The following is a 15,181-nucleotide window of genomic DNA, read 5'->3' as shown; positions in this document are numbered from 1 at the left end:
TGGATATGAAATAAATGTGTTTGGATGTTTTTTTCTGAATTAAAAGAAACAGAAATTCAACTTTAACCGACAATGAGAATGCCTGGTTTTGGAAATGGCTTTTATTTTAGAAAATGTTACATTAAATCTATAAGCCATCCACAGTGCACCAACAAGTCTGACAGTGGTTCTTGCTCTGCTAGGCCATCTAATAAGACTGGTGTCCTGTTTGTATTGTACAAGCATGAGAGGTGGACCAATTTAGTGACCGATTCTGCTGCGGTAGACGACAAAGTGCCCTCATCCAGTTTTATCACCTATAGTTAGATATCAGTTCTACTAAGTTGCTCCCATGTAATATTTATTTAAATTTAAACTAACGTTTGAGGTTTTTTCACACCACAGGGACAGCTATGAGGCAGTTTTGTTTCTAATATTTCAGAAAGTCATGGACTGACTAAGAATAGAAATGTTTTCGTGCTTTGTAAATGAGGGTGACATCTATGGATACTTTGTAGTACACTGCTCTTTGTTCTGCTCCTCTGGGTGTTCGGTGTCTCTGTACGTTTCACAGTCAAACTATATTTAAACCACCCTGCGAATTCGATTGTGTACCACAGATGTGGATTAAAGAGAAAGGTTTTTCATAGTTTGTCCCTCTAACCACTTTAACAGCTTTATGCGCCACTCCTGCCGATATTAGTTATCCTAAATTTGCTGATAATTTTGCTAATTATGACAACTTTCCTGTATTTCTGATTCACAAGCAGTTGGAATATTAGACTTCCCAAAGCACACAACATTCAACTTAACAGTGAGAGTGTTTTCTGCAAACAAGAAAAAGTTACCAGGGATGTGTATTATCACTTTATGGCGATGAAGTGTGGAACTAACTCAAAGCCTTGGAGCAATGACCCTGGTGCAGCATGTCTAGGCTCAGGATTCATATCCATAATGCGCTCGATATATGCAGTTGCAATGACCAGGGGCTACTGTAGAGCTGGCGTATTGTAAAAAACACAGGCCCACCCACCAAATCATGTCTGAAAGGGTGGGCTAATTCACATATGAAACTTACATGACACGTCTGTGCAGTGGAAAGCCACACTTTTAATGGTATTGCTTAGAGGATCAGTGGTTAAGCAAGATTGAAGGGTTAAACTTTCCTTCATATTTCAATATTCTTTTAAAAAAGATGGTTTCTTTGCTTCACCATCTTTCTCCTGTGTTTGCAGACTCTGCCTTCCCCTCTGTTTGAAAGGTTTTCCATGAGCCTTTTGCACTTGCAGGAAATGAAATATATCCTTTCATTTACTAATTAAGCACTCACCCGTGTTTGTTTTAAGCTGTCAGCTTTAATTTAAAGTAGCTTATTTGAAAGTCCTGTTATGGTCTTGCTGTCACTTGAATGTGATATCATGCAGTCAGATCAAACAGTGTCACTTTACACACCCTATCAAAGTCTTCTTTAAAACTATTTGGGGTTAAAGAGTGATCAGTGTTGGATTTGATGACTTCAAAGCTCCGTGTTTCTCCGCTCACCTCTCCTCCAAAATTCGAATGAAGGCTTTTCCCTCTGAGAAGGTTATGATTACCACTCAAATATATTCTTATCCCCCCCTTTTCCCCCTTGAGGAAGAAAATATGTAAACCTCAGGCAGAGCGATAGAATGTGAACGTATGATGTTAAGGAGAGACGAAAGGCAAGGCAGAGTTACAGCAGGATAACACGGAACAGACTCTCTGCCTGTGAACAAATCTGTCCTCAGGGAAGGAAGGCAGCTAACAAATTATGTGTGGGCAAAGTGACTTCCCCTTGGCCTTGGGTATCAATGCAGCAGATAGACAATATTTAATCATAACATAAAGAAGCAGACATGCAAGTCCAAAGATCTCCAACAGAAACAAACAGAGAAGATGAAACAACTCTTTTATTGCCTCGCAGCGGCAGTTCTGCTCCGGTGTTGATTTGTTCATGAATTAGCTCATGGGAGTCAGGGGGAGGGCGAAGAACTAGTTAGTGGGGGGAACTGGGCTTCGGGGTTACCCCCTTCCCTCAAACAACCTCTTAAGTTCGCCGATAAACGCTGGCTTTACCAGTCAAACGTCATACCCATGTCCTAATTTGCACCATGCGTTTTAGAAAATGTAAGCCTCGCCACTCAAATTGCCAGTTAGTTTGTTTAGTTCCGCATCAAATCAACTGCTTGGAACACAGGTGTTTTTCATTTAGACAAACTTTGTATTTTTGCCTAAAAAGTCGGAAAATAAATATTCAGTCTGAGAATTCAAATTTGGCACAGTTCTGTCTAATTAAAATGATGCTAAATGAGCTTTTATTTCCAGCCTGTGATAGCAGCACACATGGCTGTGAGAGTATGTTTACCTTTCTGCAGGACATCAAATTGGTTCCCCATTACCGCCCCTTAAAAGGAAGCTTTTACAATTTGCTCTAAAATGAGAATATGATTTCACTCAGGTTTTCTAATCAGTAGAAAATTTGGGAGCCATTTAATGCATCCCTAGTTTACCAGTCCTTTTCCATTTAGGCGGGAGATCTTTTATTTATTTTTGCTTTGCTCTCCACTCGTGTAGAAGCTGCAAAGCAAAGGGGAACAAAGAACAGGCTCCCATGATAAATGTAGGGAGGATTTCTGGAATCTTAAAGCAGATGAATGATGATAATCATGAGACCCCTTCCTTTTGATGCATACTTCAGAGTACATCTATTTGTCTGTTTTTCCTTTTAGAAACGAAAGCCAGTTTTTTTTCCCTGTCAGAACTGCAGTGTGGGCTAGGTTTACCTTGCATGTCCATTACAGTCAAATAAACCTCCATCATTTTGGATTAAACTATAGTCTAAATGGAAATAGAAAAAGTAGTGTGTAGATATCAATACCCAGCGAGTGTAATTACCAGCCTGTATGATGTTTGATGCAGTGGAGTTAAGTGATGATTCATAAACACAGATAGCTTTCTTCTTCTGAGATGTTCATCAGGAAAAAAAGGGCATGTTTGTGATAGTTCTCCCTTTTTTGGAGTGCACTGTGAGCGCCCTTGTGTCTGTCCAGATCAGAGCCCAGTGAGGGAGGCCCGGCTATTGTGGGAATAGCTCTATTCCTGCACCTTTGGTGAAGCGGAGTGGGCCCAGCAGTGGGGAGACTCCGTGCTGGCAGACAGTGTACTCCCAGGGGCCGCCTCATGGGGCTCTGATGAAGGCATTCTGTCTGGGCCCCGTCAGCGCACACAGGCTGCGGCTTCAGCTGACTTGTAATACAAACATATAGACATCCTCAAGCCTTCTGTTAGGGTCCATTAGAGTGCCCTCCCCCAACGCTCCCTCTTCCACTCTCCCACTCTCCTCTCTGTCATCATTCCTGTCATTATTTCCGCCTTTTGATGTGAAGCTTCCCAGCTCTTTTTAGCTTGTATTACTCGAGTCATCATCTCACTCCCTTGCTCTGGAAGGCATCAAAGTTGTCATTATTTCCAAGCCTGATGTGATCGCATTTATTTCTTTTCGAGACAAACACTCCTACACTCCAAGACATTGACTCATTGCTTTGGAAAAGTCATTATTTTCTCTGTGCTTTACAAGCAAATGATACTTCACATGCAGTGCCTGTGAGAAGAATTGTGCTTAAAAAAGGCAAACAAGTACATTTACGGCAGGAATTCAAAGCAAGTGTTTTTCCATGAGTAGAAAAAAAGTGTAGATGGGCTAGAAAGGCAGAACTGACATATTTGTTAAAAAAACATGTTCAAACTCGTCCTGTGCAGGCAGCTTAAATGGAATCTCTCCGAAATTTTGAGGCCCCTGCATGACTCGTCTGGTTTGACTAGTCTCCCTGATTGCAGAAGGCCATTTTGTGTACTTTTCATCTACCGGAGAGTCTTGATTGTGCTGCACTTGTGCAACAGCTCTATTGTGTGTGTCTGACAAAAGATGAAATCTCTCAGCCATCCACATAACAGCTTCTGAGCGCAGTGTCTGTGTCATCTTCAAAAGCATAGTCTGAAGATATACAGTGTTTGCTCATTATGGGCCATTCAATAGATAAATCATATGTAATAGCACCACAGAGATAAACTGGTCTTTGTCTGCTCTGCCCAACAATTGACATGAAGTGAACCTCATCAGTGTCTGTACATATTTTTTGCCTTGTTTTTTTTATTTTTTTGTAGGAACCAGGAAAGAAGGGCTTGATGGACAAAATTCATATGGTCCAGGAAGTGGTGCTGGTTGTTCAGACCAGTTTGGAGGAAGTGGCAAACATGGGGGAGCGAATCAAGAAGTACAACCTATAATCAATGATTAAATCCTTAAAATCAAATATATAGGACAAGTATATAGTTTGATGAATTGTAAAATGTTTTATGTGATCGTACTTCCTCCTGGACTAACAGAGGTTTTGTTTTGCAGCATATTCAACTGGTCTGTTCCATTCTTGTCTTCTTTGGCTTGTCTGGTCCTGTTTGTGGCAACGGTGCTGTTATACTACATCCCTCTGCGATACATTGTGCTGATATGGGGTATGTTAAATGAATTGATAAAATAAGTTGAATTACATTTTACAAATATTTAGATTTATCACAATAGGCAGTTCTTCAGTCAAATATAGCACAGCAGTTACAGAACATTGTCATATCTCCACCTTTGCAAGTGCAAAGAGATTACTCGCCTTCTTCTGCCCAGGATGAGCTGATGCAGCAGAGCCCAGCTGAGGCATGACCGAGGGTTTGTGTGAAAACAAAGCAGAGGTAGAATAGCAGGATTTATATAATACATGATGTCCTTGGGCAGTCTGTAGGCCCCTGGTCTAGCCTCTCATTATCTGCTCTAGTCATACAGAACAGACTGTCGTCTCAGTGGTCAGGGAGCTGTAGTGCCCTTAGCAGGCTTTCCTCCTCCAGCTGTAAGCCCACAACCACAGCACTTCCACGCTGCCTTCAACACAATCAATACCAAAAAACCCACCATATCAAACAAAAGACTCACAGTGGAGACACTGTTCTGCCTCCCCAGTTAACCCCCATCTCTGTGGTTGCAAGGCAAGTCTTTCAAGTTCTGTGCACATGTTTGAGTCCTTAGGTTCTTTGTCTGCATGTTGGGGTCCAAGCAGCACCAAACAGCAAACATAAGTCTGTTTAAGATGTGTAATACTGTGCAAAATATACACACGTTCAAAATCTTTCCAAAAAAAAGAAGAAATCAAGATTGAACAATTTCTTTATTGTTGTTCAAATCAAAGCAAATAAAGTTGTAAAACGTTCTTCTTCTCAGTCTCAGAAGTATTTGCAGGACTTAAATTAATTTAGGCTGAAAGGGAACATTTGACAAGCATGCATAGATAAACTGATTTACTTTTGGTTTTTATTTGTCGGGCGTAACTTTACACAAATATTCTAGTTCATTTTTTTTTTTCCTGTGGTCCTGTTTTTGCAGGCATTAACAAGTTTACCAAGAAGCTGCGCAAGCCGTATTCCATTGACGGTAATGAAATGCTAGATTTCCTCGTGAGGGTGCCGTCTGATGTTCAAAAGGTAAGGGTCCAATTTTACATACAGATAGGGTGGAAATCCCTGAAGATGTCTGCATTATTTGCTGTACCAGTATTCCCAGGTGCTGAGGAAATATATCCTCTGGCTTTGTTAGATTATTAATGGACTCTCCTTTAAAGCAGCTCTGTCCCAATTATTCCTCAGTGTAAATCCATCCCATAGTCGCTGTAGCTGCTAAACATCCTCAGATCCATCCTCAGCCATATTGTAGTGGCCTTGTCTTTTATGAACAATTTTGCGAGTTTGATTGAAACTCTGTCATGGAAGCCTGCGAAACAGCCGAGAGCTGGCAGGCGACTCCGGACGTTTCTGAGTGTCTCACAGAAACCCTGATGTGGCCCCAGTCACTTCAGGGTGGTAGAGTCAATTAATATATTTGTGGGCCCCAGTCATCTTGCAAGGTGCCATATGTGATTACATATTAGCCACGGCTGATGTGTCATTTGCATTTACATCTCAGAGCTGAGAAGAGCTGTCAGGTTGTTATAAGTGGTGCCGTTGCTCGCAGTCCTCTGGCTGAGGATTTTGTGCAGACAGGAAATGAAGTGCCACACAATGTCTCCATCTCACAGGTAACTCACCAGGCATATTTCAACAAAAAAAGAGAAAAAAAAAATCCTGACAGTCTGGATCTGGCAAGGCACTCTCACCCCAGTCTTTTTTTCAACCGTGCCCTTGATGTTCTCCTGCAGCAAGGCAGTGCTGACTCCTCTGTGATGTTGGAGGGAGCCTGTGTTGTTTGAGATTTGGCTGACTGAGTTGGCAAAACAAGGTGGCGAGTACATTTTGATTCACAATCCTTTGTATGCCTTCTTCCCACTGGGATGCGATGTTTGAGCTTTGAAAATGACTCACTTTCAAATCCCATGGAAACAATACTTTTTTTTAGTCTGGTTTAAAAGAAGAACCCCATCTAGAAAATAGCTCCAATCATAGAAGAAAAAAACAAAACACCCTTAAGATTCATCCCAAATAGATTTCATTTCATACTGTGAAAAAAATAAATAACCTCAAAACCATGTACACAGGAGACCCAAAACAATAGACGGACATATTTTGTTTTGTTGCTTTACGACTTCAATCATCAGATAGGTGTGGACACCAAACACCACGAGGACTGAAAATTGACTCCTGTCTTTCTTGCAAATGTGACTTGGCAATTAGTGCCTGCGTGCATCAACAAAGTATGCCTCAAACAGAGACTTCTGACAACACGGTGTCTGTCTGGAAATAAGAAGCATCTGTCAGTTCTGAGGACAGTTTCATGTTCTGATGCAGGAGGCAGTCACTTTGTTCCCACATTCTATCTCCCATTCTAATAATGGAGACCAGCTAATTAGCATAGAGCTCTTACCTTTATTCCAGAGAATCACTGTATTGAACTCAAGAAGCTAACTTCAAAGCTTGTTTTTTTAAATTCATCCCTTTTTGTCAGCTCAGCCTATGATCATTTCTCTTTGAATTAGGATTGCACTTTTTGGTCGCATGTCGGGAAAGAAAATGATGCAGATTTCAGGGTGTGAGATTTAGAATGCACAAGTTTCACTTTTTTTTTTAAGTGTGCTTAATTATTATGTAATACGCAAAAGGAAAATCTGTAAACAAAGTCTACCAATGGGTCTGGCAGCAAAAAACAAGTGTTAGATTTGTGTATGATTTCTGTTTTCAGCCTAATAAACAGAAGTTACTTCAGGGGTTTGTAAAGTAGTCAGTAAAAAAAGTTTCCTGTTAACTAACTTTTTAACCTGAGCAACCCTCAATAGTAGCACAGTTTTCTTTAGGTTACACGACTCACAGATAGTGATTATGCAGCTTTCAGCGGCCTCCCTGGCCTGGCAGGTCATCTTAAGAGTTGATGTCTGTTTCTGATATTCTGGTGCAGGATGACGGAGAAGGGGGGTTGCTGGTACAGAACCCCTTGACTTCTCAAATCCTTCCTCTCTGTGATTAATCCCCTCTGCTCCTGTGTTTAAAAAATGATTCATTACATGCGAGCCTGCCTCACTTTCCCCTGCACCAGCTCTCCTCAGGGGAGCCATTATGGTGCGCTCTGCAGAGCTCGAATTACCTGCCTCTGACCAAACTCCTGTTTGTTTTTACAGGTGCAGTACAGTGCACAGAGAGCGCCCACCAGCCAGAACCAGAAGAAGAAGAGATAAAACTCTGTGGAATCGGCGGATGAAAGGCTGGGCTCTTTTTACATGTGATGCAGTCCACCTGACAGCAACGCTCCAGTGCCAGCCCGACCTTTGACTCCGCGTACCCCACAACGCCACCCAAACTCTGCCCCCTGCTGCTGAGGGGCAGCCAGCCGCTCTCTGGATTGTGTGTTTGCCACCCCCCTGACAGGGGCTGTGAACTGCAGGAACCAGGAGGGCAGCACATGGCGCTGTCAATCACAAACTTGGAAGTAAAGAAAAGAGAACGTTAAGCAGCTCAGCCTTCATCTATGGAAATCATTTGGAAGAGAACCGGGACATGTCTGGTTTGGCTTACCTCCCCCGTTTTTCTCTCTTTTTTTTTTTACGAGTGAGTTAAATTAGATATTTCTGTCAAATGAAAGATGGCACAATCAAAACACTGTAGTGGAAAGTCTTTATTGTTTATTAAAGAGAAATTGCAATGTAGCACATTTAGAAATATTTAACTGTCAAAATAAATTGTGATGTATTTTTTCAAAAGCATTATATTAACATGATTATTTCTCTCAACAAGCTAATGTCAATACAGTTATGCCTTTAAAACCTTTTAACTCCAGCTTCCTGTTTGCAATTTTATCTGAAATTTTAAATTAATTTAAAATAAAAATTACATCTCATATTTATATTTAACTGTTTTTTTTTTCCCCACAAAAATTCTGATAAGGATGGATTACACCACTTCTTTTGAATGCACAGTAAACACATCTGATTACACAACACGGCCACTGAAACTGAGCTTGCACACTGTCCACCGCTGTGCCTCGGTTACCGGGCTCACATCAAAGCGCCGTGGCTCCAGAGCGCTTCCGAAAGCATTGCTTTGTTTCTCTCTCACAATAACATGGTCCAGATGAGAGAGAAAAATCTTATCTCACACAGAGTGCTCTCCCCATCCTCACCACTTAGTGCTTTATGGTTCGTCTAGAGTCACCTGAGCTGTTTAATGGCTACATGTAGGCACAATCACAGTTTTTCTGTCTGTCTTCAAAATGTGAAGGAGGCTGTATGCAGGTCACTCGTTTGATTATTTTAATTTGATTTGATTTATCGGTTCATTTCAAACATTAATTCCAGACAATACAACAACAAAAAATCACACAGATAAATCAAACTCATTTCAGAAATACAGAAATTAATGAATTTAAATACAAGAATAATAACAGTGTAAATACTCACAATCATCAATAGAAAATTTTGCAGGGAGGCATACATTAAACCATTAAATATAGGGATTTTTAACTAAAGTCAAGCTGAGTTTGATTTATTGTATTAAAAGGAGTGGGAAGAAGCCAACTTATTCAAGCCCATTTCTAGCCCATGTACTTGGAAAAATGATTATTGGTTTGGATTTTTTTTTTATTCATTAAACTTTATATGACAGAGCACATTTGCATAAAAACAGCTTTTAGCTGTATGTGTCCTTCAGGCAGAAGAATGGGCACCTATAATAGCGAGGGGTGTAGCCAAAGTGGGGCTGGACTAAAGAGGGGAGCTCTGCGACGGGAGTTTCTTCTAGCCGGTTGGGGGACTGAGCTTCACGGCCGGGTGCCCCCTCCTCAGGAGTAGCACGCTGGTGAAAGAGCATCCATCTGTGCTTTGTGAAGAGTTTGATTGGCTCAGGGGGACCTGGTGGAGCCCCGGGCTATCTCTTTTGACAGGCTGATAGAGACATCACTGGGATCTCCCAGGAGCAGCCACCAGGGTTCTGTTTCAAAGTGAAAGGGTGTGGAGGTGACCCAGAGCTTCTGAGGAGCTAAATCCCACAAACCTTACTTCTTCTTTCTGCCATTGGGGCTGGGGAGGGGGGTTGGCTGTGGAAAGAGGGTTGACAGTTGTTGTTCTTTTTTTTTAGGGGTGGGGGTGGGGGGTGGGGGGTGCAGCAGATCATTGGCAGGACACAATGAAGTGTCCCAAAGAGGTGAAACCAATTAAGCAGATCTCCCTGTGTACTTTTAAGCAAAATTTAAATAAGGCTACTCAGTTTTTTAGAATATGCAAACCCATGACTTGCAAGTTTAAAATTTGCAAAAGTTTTGGAAAGAATGTACATATCCAGACTTTGTACAACACATGGAAAAACATTACAAAGGTCCCATGGGACTGCACTACCTGCTTCCAGGCTGTCAAGTTTTTAAATCTGCAACTCTGAGCTTGTAAACTTGGATGTTTCTGAGTTCTTAATATCATTCATATTCAATTCAGAGCATGTACAGACCCCTCTGACAGGGATTCAACAATTGCTGATTTGATTTTATGCACCAGTATGCACGTATGCGGCACACATTACCAGTACGCACACACAAGCCGGTCTTCGAAGTAGTGTAATCATATTTAAGGAATTATTTATCAGTATGTTTCCTCCTGGGACTGTTATGCATCTCACCAGAGGAAGTCACTGTGCAATATGGTCCCCAAATGTGGTGAGGAAAATCCCTGGATGTTTTACAAGCCTGCTAATGAACATTTCAGCCACACAGCAGTTAACATTGTCTGATCATATTTTTTTCTCCACAAGTTGTTGTTGTTGTGCATGCTATGGCAGTGATGTCTTCATCAGGCTGTCAAAAAGGAAGTGCCTGCAGCTGTGGCGGATCCCCCCCCCAGAGCCTGTCACACTCCTTGTTTCCATGGCAGTCCTTCAGGCAGCACCACAGGCAGGCTGTGTGCAAGGACCCATACAACCTGTTTTTTCAGCAGCCGCTCCTCTGATGTTCAGCCCCGGAGCGGGCGCCAAACCACCCAGCACACACACAAACACGCACTTGGAGCACTGCAGTCTGTCAGTTTTGTCTAGATTTGCAAGTAGATGCATAGAAGAAAGTTTCCCATTTAAATAAGCCATTATTCTCAAAACCTCCTTAGTAATTGCTACATGTGCATTTCTGTTACGGCTCCCTGACCTACTCTCTCCAGGACATAAAGCACACAAAGTAAGACAAAGTCACAAAAGCACCAGTCATAGCTAGCTTACATGTGTTAAAGCTCTTACGCATGTGTTATTTGGTCCGCATGTACCACCTGAGAAGCAGGTCATGGAGATCAGTGGCTGCGTTTTTTTAACTCCCCACTGACCTAAGTTAATGGCCCGGAGGTTATGGTCTGCCTCCAAACCCGAACATGGACACCAGGTGAGAGCAGGATTTTCTAAGGATCAGCAAGAGATGTAACAACAATGCTAACTAAGTCTCTGCTGTTACATCTTTGATGTGTAAATGAATAGAGAAAAAAATGCACATCCATAATAAAAGGAACAGTCATCAGGAATGATGTTGTCTCTGGGAGCAAGAGTGAGAATATGACTGAGATAACAACTCACTAATAAGTGCTGTTCGCAGTGGCTCCAGTTTACTAGTAATTCGTTTTGCGGCCCACAGTACACAGCGGTGTTAAGATATGGCAATAGATGTAATTCTTTATAGTATCAAGAGCAGAAGATGGCCTTTAAGAGCTGAAATTAAATCATTGGCCTTTAAAAGCGTCTCTCTGAGGGGCAAATGTATTAATAAATTCATCTGATTCTGTTTTAATATTATTCAGAGTGCATTAAAATGGAAACAACAGCTGGGATCATGCCCAGTCTCGAGAGTATTGCTGGGGCCAGTGTGTGCCGAAGTGATGCAAAGCATGTCTGCGTGCAACCTCCGCTGTGGACGGGAGGTGACACCGGGTCCCTGTGTTACAGGTGCAGGTGTGACAGTTGCTGTTCCCAGATCAAAGGTGGTTTGGTACTGACACCGGCCACAGGACAGCTACTGTCGGCATCAAAAAAATAAATAAAAAAAACAGCTCTGTGACACCCGGCCACCTATAGCCAATCAGGCCGGTTACTGCCAGAATCGTGACAGCACTGCTTATGAGAACACACGAACCCTTAGACTATTTAAAGCTTTGTATTTTATCACCACTTTAGGGAATAGTTATGGCCTGCTGGAGAATTAAATGTAATAGTGGGAGAAAACAATAGATCCGCTTTGCAAAAAAAAGAGGAAATAAAGTGTTAAGCTTTCTAACATTTGGTGTTACATGAGTGCTCTATTGTTAGCACGGACATGCGCGTAAGGAACAATACAAAGAATAACTGAACTGCATATTTCATTCTAATTAACAGTGATATGATGCATCGTGACTCTCTGCCTCCTGAGGAAAGAGCATCGCATTTTGTTTGATGAATCTGCTAAAGCCTCAGCTAGGCTCACCAGTAACCCCAGGGGAATCAGGTATCATTAGAGATATGAGCAGATCTGCTTTTTGTCTCAGTGAGAGAATGGGAAAACACACTTTCCCTGTCCTGGCGCATGGGTGACTGCAAAAGTATTCAATATTAATAGGCTTTCATCAAGGACACAATTAGGACACCTCTATTTGACATATTCTATAGGTTCGGAATGAATATGGATATGCAGTCTAAAGAATGAGGCCACTGTCTGAATTACAAAGCGAAATCATCAGCAAAGCCAGCAGGACGACGAATGCACAACATGACAACTGGTCGGCTGAAATGTTTTGATTCAATGTGAATTTAAAGGAAGCTCGGGGAAGTGTAACACCATTAGCCTTATTTAGAATTCACTGCCCAGGGCAAGTTATGTATTTATCTAAATTAGCATACATTCTACACTATAAACACATAAAAGCTACTGAGAAACCTCGATCTCATACATTTGAATCTTTTCAAATTTCCGAGGCTAACAAGTCTATTTTCAATGCAGCAAAAAAGACGAGAGAAAAACCCCAGCACCAGCTGCAGATCGGTTGGAGATTCGCACAGAACAGATTTGATTAGTGAGATCAGTTTAATATATGTAATTTTCCACACCACAGATTTGCGGTGCTGACGGTAAAGCTAAGGTGTGAAGAGGGCAGTGGGGAAGTGAGGAGACTAATCACAAATGCATCACCCTTGAGCGCAGTCTCCTGCAAGCTCTGCCACATTATGACACTGTACAGTCATGTACAACACAAACCCAGTTAGGCCCATTAACCACGGCGGCTAATTATCGGCTCCTACAAGGTCTTCGAGCTCGCGGGCAATATATGCTTCTGTTTCTGATTAAAAGCAAAAATGCATTTGGAAAAAAGGGATCAATTACAGTGAGGCAGAAAAGATAACAGCCCTCTACCAGAGTAATTAGGCTGGGTGTTTCATAGGAAGCGTGTACTCTGTGATGAAGGTTTAAAGAGTGCAGTGGCAGAAACAACTGTGTTTGTTTTATTTATGACACTGCCGTGTCACCAACCAGGGTCCAATTAGCCCACGACTGATGCTGTGGAAAGCTTCTCTTAGCTCCTCTTTGACAGGAAATGAAAGCGCCACTTGCTTGTGTCCTTCTAGTGACCTGTGGGCTCCAATCTTCAGACTGACCAGAAGATGGACTTGCCACACTGACCTCTTTCATTCACTTTACCTTTTGCCCTGCATGTCATTTAATTTTGTCAACAAAATAAGAATAATTCACCAAAAATGTTTAGTTTCCATTCTGGCTTGCATGACATCCTCTCACGCCTCATTTGACCATCTTGTCTGGCAATGTACAGCCGTCTCAGCGCTACCTACCCACTTGAGGGAGCAACACAATAAGGAATGGGACTGATTGCAATGTTGGCTTGGGCTCCTGCAGGAGCTTCAAACCATTTGTCAAAGTAATTTTCTTAATTAACAGTGATGTGTGCTGATTAAGATGGCATTCACCAATTTATATCATATCAGGCAGCATCGGCTTCAAATTGGCTTTCATGGATGTAATGCATATGTTTGAGGACCAGAGAGACATGGAGCTGTAAATGATCTAGTCAGGCTTTGATTTGATATTAAGACCAGGCTGGTCTGATAAAGGACGTGCATTTTAGCTGCATCTGCTTCACATGTTTACCAATATGGCCACCTCCAAAAATGGGTGTAATTGGAGTCCTTGACATTTTTCCTCTTTTCTCCACAAGGAAAAACACAATGCTCATAAAATCCTTGAAGTTTTGTGCTCAATGTCAGGAACACACACGCGCATAAGCGGCTATAGTTTTATTCTTTTCAGTAGACAAAAGGAAAATAAGAATTTCTATGGTCCTTTAAGAAAGAAGCAAGAGACCAATTAGCAAATATCTTTATTCAATTTCTCTAAATCTCTACTTAGTGAGTGTGAGGAAAGTGCAAGGTCTGGTAGGAGGAGTTTGAGCCACGCAGACAGGAAGAAAACAAAGCCATCATCTCCCAGAGCTTGCCCCGACTCCCCTCTCCTCTGCAGCTCCAATTACTGGCTTCTCTCCCTGCCATCAGTATGCAGCAGGGCCGCTCCTCTTCCCCACTCGCCCCAGGCCATTGAATACGTTACCTCCGCTATGGGGCTCGGGGCTCAGGGGCACTGTGCCCCCTAACCCCCTGGATAATTTGGGATTCTTGCTTCTGCCTTGGAGAGCTGAAAACAAATAAAACACCCAGATAAATAAAGGAATAAGGTTGCCTCACAAATATCCAGAGATCTACTGATTTATTGATTTGTTCATTCCTCAACTTATTATTTGTAAATCATTACTGATCTGCAGCCACCCACTCCTTTATTCCAAACTGACTTGTGTGGAGGAGAAAGGCACTCCAGCCAGGAAGAAGTTTTAAACAATAAAGTTGATTAAAAAAAAATCCTCTGGTAATCCAAGAATAATATACACTACAGCAATGTTGTCTCCAACCGTCAAGGTATTTCACCAAACATAAAAATAAGAATGTAATCCGGAATGAACAATAACGTTCGAGCTGTGAACTACAGCTACAGTGTCCTGTGTCTGCCACTGCTCTCTCCACCTCTCTGTCAGCAGATTTGCCTTTTTCTGTAGTCTGGACTCATTCTGAATTGTTTTGGGGATATAGTAGCTGTAAAAAAACAAAGTGGTCCTATAAAAAAATGAAAGATATTCCACTTTGTTGCTGCCCCCAGGAAGTAATCAAGTGCAAAACCCCGTCTGAGTTCTCTCGTTGCACCCAAACCCTTGCGCTCTTCTCAAAGTGACATCGATGCCTGTTTAATGTGCATCTCTAAAAACAGTAGGAGTAAATGATTACTACATTACTTAATGTAGCGCTGCATCGATTCTCAAATATGTCGGTCCCGGCTTTAAAGAGCCAGTGGGTGGAAGAGGAACGAGAGACGGCGAGCATGATAGAGCCATAGGGGAAATTATGAGACTATTAAAGAGATGCTTTTGTTACTCTTGGACTATTGCCTGTGGATGTATCTGCTGGCAGCAACAGGTCACGCATTGTTGAAGCTGCATGATTCTAAACCGCAGTACTGTCACAAAACCTGCCATGACGTATTGCTGGGTGAAGTAATCCACTTACAATGGTTAGGAGACCTTGTTTTCATCTCTCTTTTGTCATTGCGCCCCAGAAAATTTAACTTCAAGGCTTGTTGAATGTAATGAAGCGGAGCTATATAATGGCCCATGCA

The 15,181-nt window shown here is 42.0% G+C and overlaps 1 protein-coding gene across 1 annotated transcript in view; it reads left to right on the top strand.

The window, feature by feature from the left end:
- The window catches only part of LOC101161399 (multiple C2 and transmembrane domain-containing protein 2), a 30,041-nt gene extending 21,676 nt beyond the window's left edge, over positions 1 to 8,365 (top strand). The window contains exons 20-23 of the mRNA XM_023955834.1: positions 4,165 to 4,274; positions 4,403 to 4,512; positions 5,426 to 5,523; positions 7,644 to 8,365. Of these exons, the coding sequence (XP_023811602.1) occupies positions 4,165 to 4,274; positions 4,403 to 4,512; positions 5,426 to 5,523; positions 7,644 to 7,700 (375 nt within the window). The 3' untranslated portion in view covers positions 7,701 to 8,365. The remainder of the gene's footprint in view (positions 1 to 4,164; positions 4,275 to 4,402; positions 4,513 to 5,425; positions 5,524 to 7,643) is intronic.
- The last annotated feature ends 6,816 nt before the right edge of the window (positions 8,366 to 15,181 follow it).

Source organism: Oryzias latipes, chromosome 6 (assembly GCF_002234675.1).
Source record: "Oryzias latipes chromosome 6, ASM223467v1".
Lineage (NCBI taxonomy): Eukaryota > Metazoa > Chordata > Actinopteri > Beloniformes > Adrianichthyidae > Oryzias > Oryzias latipes.
The sequence above is the reverse complement of the archived record's forward strand: the minus strand, read 5'-3'. Positions and strand labels throughout refer to the sequence as shown.